The 18,557-nt window shown below is 31.7% G+C and overlaps 2 protein-coding genes across 2 annotated transcripts; both read right to left on the reverse strand.

Annotated features, from left to right (window-relative positions):
• Positions 1–48: 48 nt before the first annotated feature.
• Positions 49–4,778, reverse strand: LOC25498497 (uncharacterized protein At5g02240). Its single transcript, XM_013593421.3, has 7 exons — positions 4,275–4,778; positions 2,050–2,321; positions 1,669–1,705; positions 1,472–1,569; positions 1,312–1,373; positions 735–858; positions 49–404 (listed from the first exon to the last, which is right to left on the reverse strand). Exons 1-7 carry the CDS (start codon positions 4,549–4,551, stop codon positions 285–287), a joined length of 990 nt encoding a protein of 329 aa, XP_013448875.1. The 5' UTR covers positions 4,552–4,778; the 3' UTR covers positions 49–284.
• Positions 4,779–8,343: 3,565 nt separating this feature from the next.
• LOC25498498 (uncharacterized) lies at positions 8,344–12,054 on the reverse strand. The gene is made up of 9 exons (XM_013593422.3): positions 11,901–12,054; positions 10,937–11,011; positions 10,789–10,854; positions 10,580–10,677; positions 10,373–10,410; positions 10,147–10,234; positions 9,545–9,880; positions 8,879–8,944; positions 8,344–8,757 (listed from the first exon to the last, which is right to left on the reverse strand). Exons 2-9 carry the CDS (start codon positions 10,995–10,997, stop codon positions 8,605–8,607), a joined length of 906 nt encoding a protein of 301 aa, XP_013448876.1. The 5' UTR covers positions 10,998–11,011; positions 11,901–12,054; the 3' UTR covers positions 8,344–8,604.
• Between the last annotated feature and the right edge of the window lie 6,503 nt (positions 12,055–18,557).

The following is an 18,557-nucleotide window of genomic DNA, read 5'->3' on the forward strand; positions in this document are numbered from 1 at the left end:
TCATTCATATGCAATGATTAACATCTAGATTCATATACTTGGACGGAGTTACAAATGCTTAAAAACAATTAAAATGATAATGAACTATTGCACTGATAACTAGACATGAGTGTTTCTCAAGTTTACAGAACTGGTAAAGTCTACAATTTGCTTTAGATACAATCTTTTTCTAAATTACCAAAACATAATGTAAATTTGCTTTGGATAGCACTAATAGTTGTTTTATGGTTCAATCTCAAATGTAAATAACAAGCATTTTAAGATAATGACATCGACATTTGAAATCAAAAACGAGTAGTGATCTGGGAAAATAAAGCCTTAAAGTCCTTTGTTGGTGAACCTGTTCCCTCGGGTTTTGATGCCAAATCAAATGCCTTAAATTGAGCCTCCTCAAAATTTAGTGCCTGTTAAACAAATTGAATGAGAGGACATTCAAATCACATAGATGAGCAAAAAATGGTGGAATTGTGTTTCGGTAGAGATAAAGTGCCAGCGTTGTCAAATAGCAGCTATAACAGTCTTATATTGCTCGAGCATAGTGGAATCTGAACAAACCACTATTGTTCTGGAATATCTTATTTAGTACAAAGTTTTGTCGAATAACGGCTACAGTGGCGCTATAGTGTAGCATAGCAGAATCTGAACAAACAGCTAATTTCTGCGATCTGCCATTGACAACACTGGAGAGAGCTTATTTGTTTCCATATACAGATTATAATGATTAAATAAGATACCTGAAGACAGACTTCTGCAACATCAGGTCTAGCTATGGTTCTGATGTCAGTCTTTAGAAGCTCATCGTCCTTCCCTATGACGAGTTCACGGATACCTCCCTCCTTGTCTTGCAAGCCACCAGCTCTGACGCAATAGACAAAAATGGTTTCGTTATATATACAATTCAAGTAATTTCCAGTTAGGTGCCAAATAAAGTGTCGTTTTATAAGAAAAAAGGCTACATACATAATACATATTGAGCCTATGTATCAATGTAAACTCAAGATCATTCAAAAAAAAATATATCCTGATAATATCAGTGTTGACTGCAAAATTTCCCTTGTGTAGCAAAGGTCATGTGAACTAAATGTATCAAAGTTTTATTTTATTTAAAATACAAATCAAGGTTATTAAAAAAATAAAATTTAAGGAAAAGATCAAGCCATCTAAAGTTTGATGCATCTTTCCACATAACATACCAAATGTTATCCAACAAAATAAAATACAGGAAAAATAAATAAAAGAGTCCTATATATAATCGTATACAGAATACCGGAATCATACAGATATTGTTCGGTATAATAGAAACCGGTGTACCTTATAATCGTATATGGAATACCAGAATCAGCAAGATATTGTTCAGCCTTTCTTTTCCAAACCTACAACCAATACGAAAACAACATTCGTTACCGAACATGCATTTTCATAAACGTTGCGCCAGAATTGTGTTGAAGGAAACCTTACAATTTTTACATACCAATATATTCCCATCACCCAAACTGTTCAAAGGATGGTTAAGGTCTGTTCCACCCATAGACCCTACCAACACAATCTGCTTTACTCCGGCAGCCTTAGCTGTTCATGTATGGAGAGAAAAATTACTTTCAATACAATAAACATTTATAAGTTTATATTATGATCTATTTTTAATGCAGAAAAGGCATAGATTCTCACCAGCATCTATTTGATTTTTCTGTCCGATCCAGTCAACCTAGTAAACAAAAATTACTAAAATATGAATAAAAAAGGATAATATTGTCAACTTAAGCATGGCATATGGAATATGTATTATGCCGCTGTTTGGTTTGACTTATTTGAGCTTATCTACAGGCTTATTTGAACATGCCGCACAAGCACCTGTGACTGTTTGAGAGAGATTTTGAAAACAGCTTATGACATGTTCAAATGTTGTTTTCAGCTTATTTACATAAGCTCTCCAAGATTACTTATGAAAAGAATTTGACTTTATTTTACCTTTTGTTGAAACAGTTTACACACTAGCTTGTATTATAAATGCTTAATTAAGTTGTTTATCCAAACAAAGCCTGACAGTACCTGTTCAGGGTATGCACCATCTTCAAAATAGAACTCGGGTCTTTTTCCTTGAGTTGGATCGAATCCAGGTTTCATTAGTGGTACTCCACTTGTAAGGATTATGAGAGCATCTATACCTTGAATTGCAGGAGCAAGACTTTCGGTATCTCTGATATCACCAATAAAAACATCATCCGCAGCACCAATTTTCTGCTTGCTTTCTTCTGATCTAACTAGCCCTCTTGCGATGTATTCGTTTGGCCTCTCTTTTAATTTTTTATAAACTATTTGTCCTGAAAAATAGTACCAATTAAACCACATTAATATAGATCGACAGGATATAGAATTTTTTGAGCCTTGGAATAGAAATATCATCATGCTAAACTTACTTGTCTTTTATATTGTACTTTTGAAGACAGGTTTATAGTCTGTGGTTAGTGTATGATTCATAATCTAACATTCAGGTAAGTTAGTTAGAAAGTTTGATTCAAAATTATGTTACAACCCTTCAAAACTACACATCTTAGCATTGTGATTGACAGAATCAAGAGAATATTTGGAATCATGTAATAAGCTAAAAAGAATCAATCATACGTAATTTAAGAATTGTTTCATTATCGATAAAGGAAAGACTACCGACAACCTTAAGTGTGTGGAAATTTCATCAAGACATTCTGAATGCTACATCAAAACTAGATTCAAATAACTGTAACCACTTTCTATATTGCAAACAAAACCTCTGTAAACGAAGGGTTTTAGGATAGTATTATACATTTCCAATTTCAAGCCAAAGGATATGTCCAATACAGCTTAGTGCAATCACTACATAGACACTATCGACATTGTGACCTTATTATATATAACTAATGTGAACTCGGGACTCAATCACACCAATAAACTTAGAGGTGTGGAGCAAGTATCAATGACAACTAATAACCAAGACAGTCACAAACTAGCAACCAAGTGTAAAGAAAAACCTCGATCGTACCAAAGAACAACAAGATAAAGAGAGTAGAGTGTAGTGAACAACACACCAAGAATTTGCTCCCTCAATTCGGGCCAATAAATGACCTACGTATGGAGGAGAGAGATCATTACACTTCACTATCAAAGAGTTCTTTACAAAGAGTTACAAGAAACCAACCCTTATCCTTTGATTTCCTATGAATCTTCTCTTTTGGTCTCCCAAGATTCACCCATGTAGTTCACAAAGACACCTCTCATGTGTTTCCCATCTTTCCAAAGCCATGAATCTTTTCCCAAAAGGCACCAACCGTTTCCAAGAGCCCCCTCTTTTGGTTCTCTAAGATTCACATTTTGACCCTTTAAATCTCACCCAAAGACCCTCAACCCCTAGCCTCTAAGCTCCCTAAAAGATGCTCCCAGTATCATAAAGGTTCACAATATCACGTTTTGACAAACCAAAACATGCTCCCAGCATCACCAAATCGTGCCACGATTTTTCCAAGACTTCCAACATCAATTTTGAGTCACTTTTCAACAATAACAAATGCGGTCACTTCACGATCCTTAATATTTCAAAGAATTTCAGTCTAATGAAGCGACTTCAATCACAGTCAAATGTGGCCATGAAGACATCAAACTAAATCTCCATGGCCTGGCCTAGATTGCATTCATAACTGTTTTATAATACCTTGCATATACAATGTTCTTCTTTGTACATCTAATCTAAGTTTGTTTATGGAAGCAAATAAATTGTACTGTGAGCAATACTTCCACTTATAAACTCACGTTCAAGACTAGACATCTGTTAACGGAAGACCTTATATCATCTTAAAATTTATGTCAGCTCTAACTCAAACCTACAAACGGCATGTAATGCGAGGAATGCCTCCCGCTTATAAACTGATTTTCGGGCCTTATTTCATCAATTGTGGGACTCTTAACATTATATTTGCAGCAGAAGTCACTAGCATAACCCATAAAAAATCAGAAATTTTCGGTTAATGTAAAGTTAGATACATTAACCCCCAAATCAGAAATCTTAATTTTCAAGACCACTAAATTTTACATATATATTCCAACAATCTACCCTGCACTAAACCTAAATTAAAACTCATATAACTCTCATGAAATCCAGAAACCCTACATTTAAATTCCTATGTTTACACACATTTCAGCAGCAAAATCAAGAAACAAAAACAAAACATGAAATGTCATTTTCTATCCAAAAACTCTCTAAAACAAACAAACAAAGAATTTAAAGAAAACCCACAAAACCAAACCTGTACGACCACCAGCACCAGTAACAAGCACAGTACTCTTTGAAGACTCAGCCATAGCAACAACAACAACACTTCTTCTATTTCCACCTCTCTTAAAACTCCTTGGTAATGCAAGTGAAACCAATGAAGTAGAATAACAAGAAGAAAGCCTTAATGATGTAGAAGAAACAGGTAAATTAATTGTCCTTGCCACCAATGAATATTTATGGCATTGGTTAGGAAAAAATGTGGTAGCAGAAACAAAAGGAACACGTGTAGTAGTAGCCATAATTAACATCAAAGTAGTTCACACAGTAACATCGTTGTTATTATTAAGGGAAGTTTTGAAGTGAGTGAAGAATGAAAGATTTTAGTTCAACTATATTATAAATAGCATGTTTTTATTGTTGTTTCTGATTATGGTTGTTGCTTCTCATGTTGGTGTAGCACTAAAGTAGGGTTTTTGTTGCAGTTTATGTTTACTTTCACATTTCTTTCAGATTTTCTTATCCCTTTACCTTATCTTAGATCATCACACGTTACGTGACAAATGTAACTTGCTACTATTTTTTAAACTCTGGTCTTTCACAATTTTCTTGCATGTCAATTTAGTTTGTTACAAAAAATAATACCGAAATTCGTTCATGAAAATTTTATCTCGAGGACAAATTAGTTCCCAACTTGTTATAAAGAGAGATTAATTTGTCCTCAATTTAAAATTGTTATGGATTAATTTAGTATTATTTTTTGTTAAGGATTAAATTGGAGCATAAGAAAATTGTCGGGAGCAAATTGAATTTTCAAATATATACCGATCAACGATAAACTTCGGCCTCTAGTTTTTTTAAATAGGATAATTAAATCCCTCAATGTGATGATCGTCAACCATATGGTTTTTCCACGTATTTTCCATGTTTACAAGTGTTAACAATACAGATACAAAATAGACAAAGAGAGAATAACACAAAACCATTAAGCTTTTATTAGAGTTAGAATGACATTCTTAGTACAAAAGGTTTTTCCTGATTTTCTGGGGAAATTTCAGAGAAATTTGATCAATTAGTCTGAAAATCAGATTTTTAACTAAGAATAGTCAACAATGACCTAAACCATAAGAATGAGAGTTAGGAATATTATCCATGTTACAAACAAACTCAGAATTTATGCTGATATAATTCAGATTATAATCCGAACGGTTTTTCCTCTAAAAAAGGGATGTTTATGGGGTCTTCAGAGTCTATAATCCAAAAAGCAAGTAACGCGCCCTATTTTTTAAGGTTATCGAATTATAAAATCCAAATTGGTGAATTTTTTATTTTTTTTTCACCCCATAACAAAGGAAAAATTCAATTTGGATTCTAAAATCCGAAAATCACATGAACATTTTCGTAAAAAAACATAGGGCGCGTGAGAAGATGATAAGGTGGGAAAAGTAAAGGTGTTTAAACTTTGCCAATCCATTATCTCCTCTTGATAGTTGATTTGGGCTTAGAAAATTGCTTTTCTAACATCCAAAACTTCCTAATAACACATGGACATAACCAAAAACACCTTAACGATAGTTAACTACCGTTGATTTATAACTAGAAAACCGAAGGTAGTTTACTACCGCTGAATTTTTTTGGTCATTTCCATGTATTATTAGGAAACATTGGCTGTCAAAAAAGCAACGGTCTTGGGCTTAAGCCTGTTTAACCAACATGGTGTTCGACTATCACAAGCCCAGTGGTCCAAATTCATATTTGTAACGCATTTTAAGAGTAGAAATGACCCCTCCTTTTGCTTTATAATATTTTTTAGGACAGTCCTAACCGGTACCTTTGAGGTATTGATTAAACAACTAAAACAAGTCTCCATGAGTTTAGCTCAGTTGGTAAGGACATTGCATAAAATATGCACGGTCCAAAGTTCGAACCCCGAACACCACCAAAAGAAAAAACAACTGAAATAAGTAAAAAAAAAATTATAAAAAATGTTGTAATTATTACTTGATCAAAAATCAAAACTTATATTTTAAAGATAAAATTTCTATTTATGAATTCTTTAACCATTGCTCTAGGGACAATGGTTAACAAAACCTTATTTTTTTATATATCATCGTAGACTAACTTAGGGGTAATTATTCACCTATAAGCTTCCAAATCAAAGTTTTAACTTCTTGGGACCTACAAAAAATATAAACACTTCTTGGGACCTCTTTAAGCATAATATTTTTTTATTTGAACGATGGGATTAGCTAGTTAGACTACTGAATTTCTTTGTTGAACTTAATTAATTAGAAATTAACATTGCTATGTAGAGCTATGATGAAGACTGTTATATTAGTTTATGTAAGCAACTTGCGTATCAACAAGTGTTCTTCGTGAATTGATGTATGTTATGCATTTAAAACACGTTATAATTAACCTACTTATAGCTTAATGGTTTGTTTCATACAAATAAAATAGAGTGGCAAGAATGTCAATGACCATTTCATCATCTTCAAATATGATTGCTATGAATGATTGATAAAATTAATAATTTTTTAGACAATTAATTAATTCATCATGCGGAATGATTTGTTGATAATTTATTCATGAATTTGATTGAACGTTGACAACTTACGATGACAAATAATTGAAAGGAATTGAACATAATTATATAAGGGATAATTTTCTAAGTGAAATGCATGATAAAAAGTTTAGTAAAAAAATGCATGGTAAAAAGTTTCCATAAAAAAGAATGCCCGGTAAAAAGTATGAAAATTTTGCATAGGCTTTGTTTGTAAGTTTGGAGGGGAGGAGAAGGAAAGGCTCTCGGGGATAGAAATATAGGGAAAAATTGAGAAATCTTTCACATTTTTTAAAAGAGTATTTTTTTAGAGAGTGATAAACTAATGCTTATGATTAATATATTTTTAATTTTAAGAATATTATAACATATATTAAATTTAAAAAATTCATAGAAACCTTCTCAAATCTCCCAAAATCCTCCTTCAATACAATTTTAAGGTTCCCCAAATGAGAAGAGTTTTATATTTTGAAGAAATATAAGCCCCCAAAGCTCCTCCTCACAATGTCCTCTATTTCTTTCCATTTACTCCTTCCTTTTTTTTCAAACTCTCTCCTCCATTCTCCTCCAAACTTGCAAACAAAGTCATAGTACACCGGAAGTTGGTCGAAGAATTCTAGAAGCTATGCATTTTGGCCGCTAGAATTTTGTTATAATATTTTCTTGTTTATTTTTTTTTTTTTGGCGTTAACACTCCGGCTCATAGAGGAAAAAGATTCTGTGTCTCCGTAAGCTTAACTCAATTGGTAAGGACAACGCATAATACATGCAAGGTCTGGGTTCAAATTCCAGACACTACAAAAAAAAGGGTTCTGATAATCTAAAGATAGCTTGCCAAAAATTGTTACATCTATAAATCGAGGTATGAATAATGCATAATATATGAGATAAAGATAGATTGCCAAAAGTTGTTACATCTATAAGTTGGGGTGTGAGTTGGAATCCACAGTACCTTACCTTGTTTGTATTTAGTCTGTGTAAGTTTTCGTATTGAATTATTTGAAAAGAGTGTAAACAACTCACTTTAAGAGAAAACTTTGACATTAGTGTTTCACTTAATTATAAGATATTATAGATGTAAGCTTTCACAATCTAACAGTTGTATATAGTCATTTTTTTTATAAAATTTTCATATAATATAGTAACAAGTTTATTAAGAAAATATATTTATATTATATATTTGTTCCCCGAACCAATGTTTGGCTCCTTCACAATGTGAGGCTCAAAGTTTTTGGTTCCTATGGCCATTTATACGATAATGACATCTGTGTTAGTTATATAATTATGATATGTAGTGACATCATATCAATCACCATAAAGTTTTTTAGCTTAAAATTTTGTATAAAAATCATTTTGTTTTTATAAAGAATTATGCAAATATACTCATTGTTCTTGTTTTGATTCCATTTTTTGTTTTCATTTACCTTTACACTTTGTTTGTTTCTTAAACTTGGTTCTTTCTCCTCTTTGGAGGTATGTAAAAAATTATTGGCTCCTTACATGAGCACAAGTACACAAGGCCTAAAAGGGAAATTTAATATTTTATAATAATATAATTTATTATAACATGATCAAAACATATACATAAACTTAAATTACTTTATTATAATACTAATAACACATCTACATCAAGTACAATTACTACATCTCAACAAAGGGAAATTTATTTTTATTTTCATTTTTTTTCATCTGAATTTTGAATTTTTTTGGCATAATTGATTAAGTAGCTCCTTGTAGCATGGAGCCGCGCTACCCGTGCTGTAGCACGGGTATCTCGACTAGTTAAATTAAATTGTCAATCCTAAGCAGTCACAGATGTCTCCACAGCAAGCTTGTTAGGATAACCAACTTCTGATTTAAGTTCAGATTCCCATAATTCTGGCACTGCTTCTCTAAGGTTGTGAATGCTTTCTAAGGCATAATCTGCACCTTTAATTCTCTGTGATTTACCAACCTATAAACAATGATGTGTAACAATCAAATAATTAGAGGTACATATTTGTTTGGCATATTACATAATTTCAATAATTTGGCAATTAGATACTACTATATAACAAATATTAGCAATGGCTTACCAGCACAGTGTCAAGTCCCACACGTTTCCCAGCTTGTATGTTTCTGGCACTGTCCTCAAAGAATAACTGAAAATGACATAATAACAAAAAATAATTAGGATCATTGTTATAAAAAGTCCGCGACCACAATCTGGGTCGCGAGCATTGATTTTTTTAGGTCATTGTGAATATAAGTGACGCTGCATTATGAGGTTGTACCAACCACATTTAAGTGTGATAACAATATTTGGGGTTCCGATGCAACCTCAACCCTGACTGCAAAATTAGATCGGTTTGTTGTAGCTTATTTAAAAAAAAAAAATATATCATTATTTTTAAATATATTTTTTAAGAGATTTGCTTTTTTTGTTACAAAATTTAGAGAAAAAAAAAATTAGATTTTGAAAATAATCTGACAAATACTGCAAATAGAAATTGTTTGTTTAGAGTAGCTTATTTTGAAAAGCATTTTGATTGATTTTTATATTTTAAAAACCGATTTTTATTATAGCAAGTAAACAACAATATAATTTTATCATATTTAAATTTTTTTTAGTATACAAATTCTAAGTTATTGAATGTCGATATTTTTTTAAAATAATATGTAACAAACGGACCCTTAAATGCTGATTATTGATTTTCTTAATTTTTTTTTAAATGATGAGTGTAATAGGATTGTTTTCTTACAGTTCTTTGTGGGTCAAGGTTGGCTATCTTGAGAGCCAACTCAATAGCATATTCTGAAGGTTTGCAAATAATTGGTGTCTTTGGCAAAACTTGACTTGGATTGGATTGTGCAAAATGACCAATAATGTCAAATATTTGGAAGTTACTAGCACTAGTATTTGTGGTATGATTGGCTATGCTTGAACCTACAAACTCAATATCATCTTCATCATCAGAAACACTGTTCTTGTGGATGGGATTAAGTGTCTCAAAGCATATAACTCCTTCAAAACAATCTTCTAATCCAAGCCTACTTAGTGCCTTAATTGCATGAACTTTGTCTGCATTTGTGAAGATCTATAGGCAAAACACAATGAAAAGATCACATTAGATTTGATTCAATTTTGAATAAACCATCAATTTAGTTATGTAAGTAGTCGTTACAGTATATAAAATCGGTCAATTCAATCATTATAATATGAGAAAATTTGTCAATATAGTCTCTAACATCTTAATAGCAGAGACTAAATTGACCGATTTTATATCTTTTCGAACTACTTATAATATTTATATACTTTAGGTATTAAATTTGAGGGAGTGTGGAAATAAAAAAAAAAACTTACTAGTTTCCTATAAGGTAGGCTTAGCAAGAGGTTCCTTAGAATTGGGTCTGGTTTCAAATTCTCATATGGTAATCTTCCATGAACAAAGCTGTAGTAACAAAAAAAAACAAATATCAATTTCATAAATTCAAAAAACACACATAAGAATAGTTAAAAAAATTATATAAAATAGTTACTAATTTAGAAGTGATGATGTATAAAAAGTTTGAAAAAGAAAGTCATGTACCTGTGATATTCATCATAGTCAAAGTCATATCCAATTGCCTAAATTGACAACAAAAAAAAACATAGGTTGTCAAGTTTATGCAATTTCAGCTTAAATATTTTCTATGAAAACTCAGTATCTGATGTAAGATTGATTGATCTGAGAGAACCAATCCCATCGTCAATTTCAACTTAATTAAAAAGGGAAAAATAAAAGAATCACACATACCCTTAAACCAGCCATAGTTGTTCCGTAGTTTTTGTAAAGATGGTTGGACAAGTCATCAATTATGCTTCTGTCTATGCCAAGCTTCTCAACCATATAATCTATAAATCAATGGTACATACAAAACAACATTAATCAAGACCAACAAAATTACATGCAACAAAAAATCATCAACACATTACTAAGAATACTATTGGCAAAGAAATTCACACCTTTAATGTTTTGTCCACATGCTTTTGCAATACCACAGCTTAGTGGATACAAAGTATCATCTAAATCTGGTGCACAAAAATTACAATCATAAGAATATGAACACTAATTATGTGATTATTACATGATTTGTCTTGCTAAAATTCTTACCAAATAGAAGACAATCATATTTTTGTCTCTGAGCTTGTCTAAATCGACCCTCGTACTCCATTTCAAGCAGAAAACCTTAACAAAAGAAAAAAAGTTAGCACTATGTTGCATGATATTAATCTACCTACCAAAATTTATATAGGGATTCATTGTTAATTGTGATTCTCAATTTACATATCTTAGTGGCTTATGTACCTAAAAATGTTCTTTTTAAAATATTGACTTGGATTAGCATCACAAAAAGAATAATAATCATCATAAAGGAAAACCAATCAATATTTCAAGATGCTAATCAAATCCACTAGGGATAAAACTTTTGTTTTGATTTTGAGTGGAAAATTCACAATCATTGAAAGAGAATGAATTAAAAAAAAAAACTTATACATCAATGCCCTTTTGTTGAAAGAGGACAAAAACAAATATGAGAGAGTTTAAAAGCTTCTTTCAATTATTATAACTTAGCAACGAAAAGAAAATAAAAATAAAAATGGACCCTTTAAATCATTAAGGAAATAATGACGCAAAGCCATACCCCATTATTATAATTCTTTGAACAAAGTTCATCATGGGATATGAAAACTTTAGGAATCATATAATTCAATCACCCATTTAATAAAGTTTCTTGATTAAACTATGTATATAAGGTACTAAACATAATCACAAAATATTTAATATCAAGACTTATAGTAAAAAGACCAAATAAAAAGTTCAAACATGTCTAGTATCTCCATAGTAAACTTGTCTACCCTCTAAAAACCAGAGGTATGGTTCTCAATTCCAAGTATATATTTTTTTTGTTACATTCCAAATATTTATTCAATCCATGATTAGTTTTGATAATTAAAAGGTAAAACCTCAAAATCACACACATAGTTTATATGTTTTTTTTTCTTCATTTTTTTAATGAATCATTATGAACAAGAGCATATAATAATAAATAGAAAATTTGAAGTCATTGGCTTACCAGAAACAAAAGAATGAAGTAGTGAGAGGATTAAGGAAAAGGGTATGAAGAAGCAAAGAAAGGTTTATATAGCAATAAGCTTAGTACAATGGTTGTATGAAGAAGGATGTAAGGTGAAGGGGGAGGAAAAATGAGAGGCAAGAAAGAGTATTTATAGATGGAAGAATGATTGGTTATGTGGTAGAGATATTGGGTTACAATATTACATTAAATTATTATTTAATGTGACCAATGAAGTTCACACAATGATTATTTTGATTTTTTTTTATCTAGGCAAGATAGTGACACCAAAATTTAAATTTGTCACAAGTTTTTTTATTTTGTTTTGCTTTCACATTGGATAGAAAGAAACAAGTCTAGTTCACACATACTAGTGTATTAATTTACAATCTACCTCTACGGTGTGTAGTTGCTTGTAAATAAAAGTATTAAATGAAGGGAAACATAACTATCACGTTTTGTGGTAAAAACAAATTGTGCATTAAATAACATGAGAAATTAAAGTATCAACTAATGGTCCTGGTAAGTGTTGGGTTTTAAGTGTGAGTGATTATGTCATATATCGAATAGGAATGGAGGAAACGTTAGATATATAACAGAGGGGGTCTATATATCTAATGCCTTAAGATTTTGGATGAAGATATGATGTCTAAGTCTCATAGGGTCCTGGTCTCCTAGACGTTTAGCCCATTGACACTCTCGGAGCTCCCCTGTCTAAGTCCCATAGGATCCTGAACATTTAGTCTATTGCTACTCTCGGAGCTACATTAACTTATAAGAATAATTCGATTGGAAAAGAGAAAGCACCTTCTTTGTTCCAAAGGTTACATTAACTTATAAAAATAATTCAATTTGAAAAGAGAAAGCATCTTGTTTGTTCCAATGGTTCTAGTAATAGATTGTCACTTAAATCAGGATGGAAACTACGTACCTATAACATAATAATTAGAACATTATTAATAAAGTTAGAGAATATTACATAATTAAAGGGATGTTAAACCTTTTTTTGTTGTTGAAGGGATGTTAGACCTGCTGGTACAATATTAATTTTCAATTTTCTTTTTACAAAATCTCTTCGTCTTCAACTATTAACTTTTCATGTTTCAATTAATTTTAATTTGGCGAAATCTAGAAATTGGTTGTCCGCGATCATTGCATCCTCCGATTTTCGCCGCCGGTCACCATTGCAGAGAAATCACCATTCTAAGAAAAATTAACATGAACTTAGAAAGAAAGAAAAAAGAGGAAAAATTCACAAAATGCAAATAATGTACCGAGAAAAACGATTATAATTAAATTAAGTTCGTAAATAATCAACGTAATTTTTAATTCACTTGTTAATTGATGTTGGTTTTTCTAAATCCTTAACTAGGAATGAAATCAAGCATATCATCAGATTAAAAAATAAATAAAAGCATTTTATTCAAAATTAATTGTTTTGCAGCTCATGTTTGATTTGTGATGACTGTTTTGGATGTTTTCTAAACCCCTCCCATCCAAAAACGCACCTTAGTTATCATCAAAATAAACTTATTCAGAAAATGAGTTTTTCTATATAAAGCGAAGAAAAACATCTTGAGCACATTTCGAATCGAAAATAAACCAATGAAATATCAAGGGTGAGCGGAATTCATAGAAAGTTGGATCGAATACACATCGTGAAAAATTCGTGGGATTCCAATTCGCGGCAAATAGCTTTTACCTAAAATAAAAGTTTATTACCCAAACAAATTTATACTATTTCAGAAGTGGTTTGTGCATTTTTTTTTTAAGTCTTCATGAACACCCTAAGATTTAGATAATATCCAATGCACAATCTGATATTTAAAATTGATGATTGTTACATATTGCATTATTGGAAATGGCTGTTGTAGGTGCAACATGTAAGAATCATTCTTTTATTTTGGCCAATACTAATAAGGGCTTAAATTGAGGTGCACTAAAAATGAGTTAAGTAATAAAGTTAATTTTATATTTGGAAAAAACTAGTAGAGTTTAATTTTTATGTGACATTATAAGTCCACTAAAAACAAAGTAAAAACCAAAATAGAGTTCTACTACAAAAGATGCTCTTCTAAACAAGGAGCCCTAGCAAAAAAATGTCTAGCACACGGTTTTTCTATTTAGTTAAAATTCAAATGAGTTACACTAAATCATATAAACTCGATTAAAATTTAATAAAATTTACTTAAATTTCAATCAATTAAAGAGTGTGTGTTAAAAATAATAATATTAAGAGACGAGTGTGTTAAAAAAACATAATGCTAACATAATTAAAAATATGTCAAATATCTCTCCAGGTCCTTTAAGTTTCATGTTTATTTTAGATATATCATTTAAGGTTCTAAGGTTTCAGATAGGTCCTTTAAGTTTGGAGTTTGTTTCGGATAGGTCCTTTAAGTTTCTAAGGTTTCAGATAAGTCTTTTAAGTTTCGAGTTTGTTTCAGATACGTCCTTTCTATCAACCTCCATTAAGCCAAAGTTGATTTGATAGAAAGGACATATCGGAAACAAACTCGAAACTTAAAGGACCTATCTGAAATCTTAGAAACTTAAAGGACCTATCCGAAACAAACTCGAAACTTAAAGGACTTATCTGAAACCTTAGAAACTTAAAGGACCTATCTGAAACAAACGTTAAACTTAAAGGACTCAGGGAGGTATTTGGCCTTAAAAATAAATAAAATAGTTCTAGATTATTCTCCGTTTTTTTTGTGGTGGTCAGAGTTTGAACCTTGAACTTTGCATATATTACGTATTATTCCTACCAACTGAGTTAAACTCACGAAGACTGACTATTTTACCAAAAAAAACAATATCAAATGCAATAAAGCAAGGAAAAACATATTCTTGTTAATAATGTTGCATCATCTATCTATCATTGTAAAATGTAAACCACAAAATAATAATGTTGCATCATCGATCTCAACTTTTGTCCACAAATTTTCTAGCTTAAATACACCAAAATAACACTTGGTCAAAATCAAATCTCTAAAAATATTTCATATCAATGAAAAGGGCATTTACTACCCTTTAACGTGTAGGACTCTTTTTTTACCTAAGTACATGTTGATGTGGGGGAAAAAGATTGCTGACATTTTGTTGTACACCCAAGTTGTATCCAGCTTGATTTTAACTTCAATAACAAAACCTTGCTAATTTAGGGTGGTGAATTTGAATGAACTTTGTTAAAATAGGTATTTGAGCAAAGATATTTTAGGGCATTTTGGTCAAAAAAATTAAAAGATAGTGCTGGTTTCATGACCATTCATCTGGACACTTCTGGATTCTCTTGAAGTACGTAAGAGGACTAAAATAATTGGTAAGTAGTACCTTACAGCTAATAGGACCTTCTCTTTTACATTAAGGACAAATGTTACGGTTTGTGCAATTTTGATCAATAATGATCACTCGTACATGCGCAATATGTACTATAAAGAACTTTATATTACCTCTAAAAAAAAAACTTTATATTAACCTTTTTTTTTATTTACTTTTGTTTTTACAAGGTAGATTTTGCCACACATGAATACTTTTTTTTTTTTTTTTTTTATAAACCTGATGTCCTCTGTGTGCGCAACTGCGACGATTAATTTCTCAAGCCTTGCGAGACTCAAATGGATGACAAACTAATCCTAAGAGTTTTAACGTTGCTGCGTGCTTAAGGCTGAATTCAAACTCATGACTTTGGTTAAGCTATAAAAAAATTTATCATATCATCTAAGCGTTCTTAGGTACCACATGAATATTTTAAGACTCTTTTTTTTTCTTATCCTATTAATTTCTCACGCGTCTTATGCAGTTTGAATTATATAATCTAAATGGCATAAACACCCCAAAAAATCTTTAAAATAGATTAAAACATTTTAGATTTTAGAATTCAAATAAGACGCGCAGAAAACTCATGGGATGAGAAAAGTATCGAATGTATATGGCCGGTGGGTAAATATTTTGGGCCCTTAGTACTTAGAAAAATGATCATATGATTCAGGTGTCCACACACGGTTTTACTTCTTTTATCATCACAAGAAAGGCACAATCTCAAATGGTCCCCTATGTGGTTTTTTTTTAGCCATGAACATGATTTTGATTTTTGAAAATGTAAATAATTTTTTCTCTAATAATGACTTTGTAAAATTTTAATTCTCACTAATTTGTTTAACTTGGTGTTTTTCATGTTGTAATATCGCACAAGATTAATAGAGTGTGGTAACATAGTGAACCCTTGGTGTTCCTAAATCCTAAGTGTGAGAGATTAGGACTCAAAATTTCTAATCAATAAAATTAACTCAAACTCTGGACCATTTATAAAAATCCTAATTGGATTTTTTTTTTTCCTTCAAGATTAGCACAAATATTTTATGCTAAGTTGCTAACTATAATTGGATAAAGACACATATTTGATTAATAAATAGCTCAAGGTGAAACTATTAGTTCCTTTTACTTGTTATGGAGTGGGGTATGTTATTAGCAATTTATCAATGTGGATTGAGTTAGATTTCTAAAGCATGATGATCGAATGTTTTAACCATCTACACCAAGATGTCTATAATTTTTGTGTTATTTTAATTTTTCTTATATTATTGTAGAGATTTTGTTTCTTCTTGTTTAACAAACTATTATTATAAAAGTATGAGACAAACAAAATGAGAAGACTCATGCTTTAGTCAGGGTAATCCAATCTTTAGTTAACACTCAACTTTTTTTTATTGATATCCGAGTATGTATTGAGTCAATTATTTCCAATGAAATTAGTTCATAAAAAATTCAAATCCAATCTTTAAGCAATCCTCAAATTTAATGTTGTCAAAGAAAAGAATAAGTTCATAAAAAGTGCTAAAGCAAAACAACAACAATTAACACAATTAACATAATCAAATATAGGCTTAATTGCATGTTTGATCCCTTATGTTTATTTTAGTTTTTAAATTGGTCCCTTATGTTTTAAAAGTTTCAAGTTGGTCCCTTACGTTTTAAAAGTTTCGTTGGTCCAAAACGTTACTCACGTTGAAATAAATTAGTCCCTTCCGTCATTTAACGTTTAAAGATTTGGGTTGACAGTATGGCTCATAGAACCTTAACATATATAGAAAATCAGTTTAAAATATTTTTTTAAATTTTTTTGGTTTTATTAAACTCAATATCAGTTTAAAAATTTGAAGGTCTATAAGCCTCCGCTAATTGCGGCAATTTGGATCAGCCGAAACTTAAAACCGACACAAAATTGTATAAAATCTCGCAAAATAGACCGGCCCGCCCCAGCCCATGAAGGGCTCCGTCACTGAAGAGAGACCCACACTCTTACCCAAAACCTTAAGGCAATGGGTTTATGGGTCCTCTTACTTATAAGGTGTTCAACCTTTACTCTTTTATCCGATGTGGGACATATTACTCACACTTGCATACAACAACACTCCCCCTCAAATGTTAGTCTATCACTTTATCGTGCTCCCCCCAGAGCGGAAGCTTTTTACTTGCTTGTATTGTCGTTGCTGCACAAGGAGCCACTTGCTTCTTGTACCGTCTTTGCTGTTTTCTGCACAACTAACCGGTGGCCTTGGTCGTACCCTTCGTCGGACCGGGGGCTCTGATACCACTATTGGGTCGTTGAGGGGAGCTCGGGGGACCATCCACATCGAGGCCCGAACAACCCCACAAGCAAGAGAGACACCACACTCTTACCAAAAACCTTAAGGCAATGAGTTTATGGGTCCTCTTACTTATAAGGTGTTCAACCTTTACTCTTTTATCCGATGTGGACATATTACTCACACTTGCATACAACAACATAATCTTGTTATAAAGCATAATTTTTTTACATCCATTCAAAAATTCTTACCAACGCACCTTGAGCAAATCGTTTTTTAAGATCACTCCACACATCAACTGCATTTTCCATGAATAAAACATGTTGAACAATTAAAGGGGAAACCAAACTTAGAATCCAAGAATAAATGACCATATTGCAACAAATCCAAGAATAATGATAATTGGAACCGCTGAGAACTAGAGAAACTGTTACAGAAGATGGATCGTCAATGGGATGACAAAATACAAACTTGATTGTTAAGAAGAACCTCAGAAGTTCCTACGGTGGTGGCATTGCAAGTAGACATTGAAAGAGATGAAGCGAAAGAACCACTCTAAGATTGAGAGGCTCGTGATACCATGTTGAGAGAATCAAAGATCGAGAAAGAACAAATAAAAATGAATGAAAATGAGAGAAAACATAAAATGAATTGCATTGAATATTCACATGCAGCTGGAGTTGTGAAGCTTTCAAGTACTTATACTTTTTTTTTAACAACAAATTTTATTAAAAACCAGATCACTGTCCAAGACGAACAGAGAGACCGGTCATTTAGAATACAAACAAAAGGCGCCGTATATAGGCGGAACACAAAAAAAACACACCATAAAAACAGCCCTACACACAACACCTAGTCAAACCCTACCTTCAACACCCCTAGGGACAACATCCACCAAAATACACATCACCACCTAAAACAGACTCTTTCACGAAACAACCACTGAAAAACGGTATCCATAACCAGCATCACCACTACTCATCCAAAAATAACACCCCTTAAAATGAAACACCATGTCCTCGTCACCAAAGCTGGGGCACTATTCTAAAGATCAATCAGTTTTCACCAC

The sequence above is a fragment of the Medicago truncatula genome, chromosome 7, assembly GCF_003473485.1.
Source record: "Medicago truncatula cultivar Jemalong A17 chromosome 7, MtrunA17r5.0-ANR, whole genome shotgun sequence".
Lineage (NCBI taxonomy): Eukaryota > Viridiplantae > Streptophyta > Magnoliopsida > Fabales > Fabaceae > Medicago > Medicago truncatula.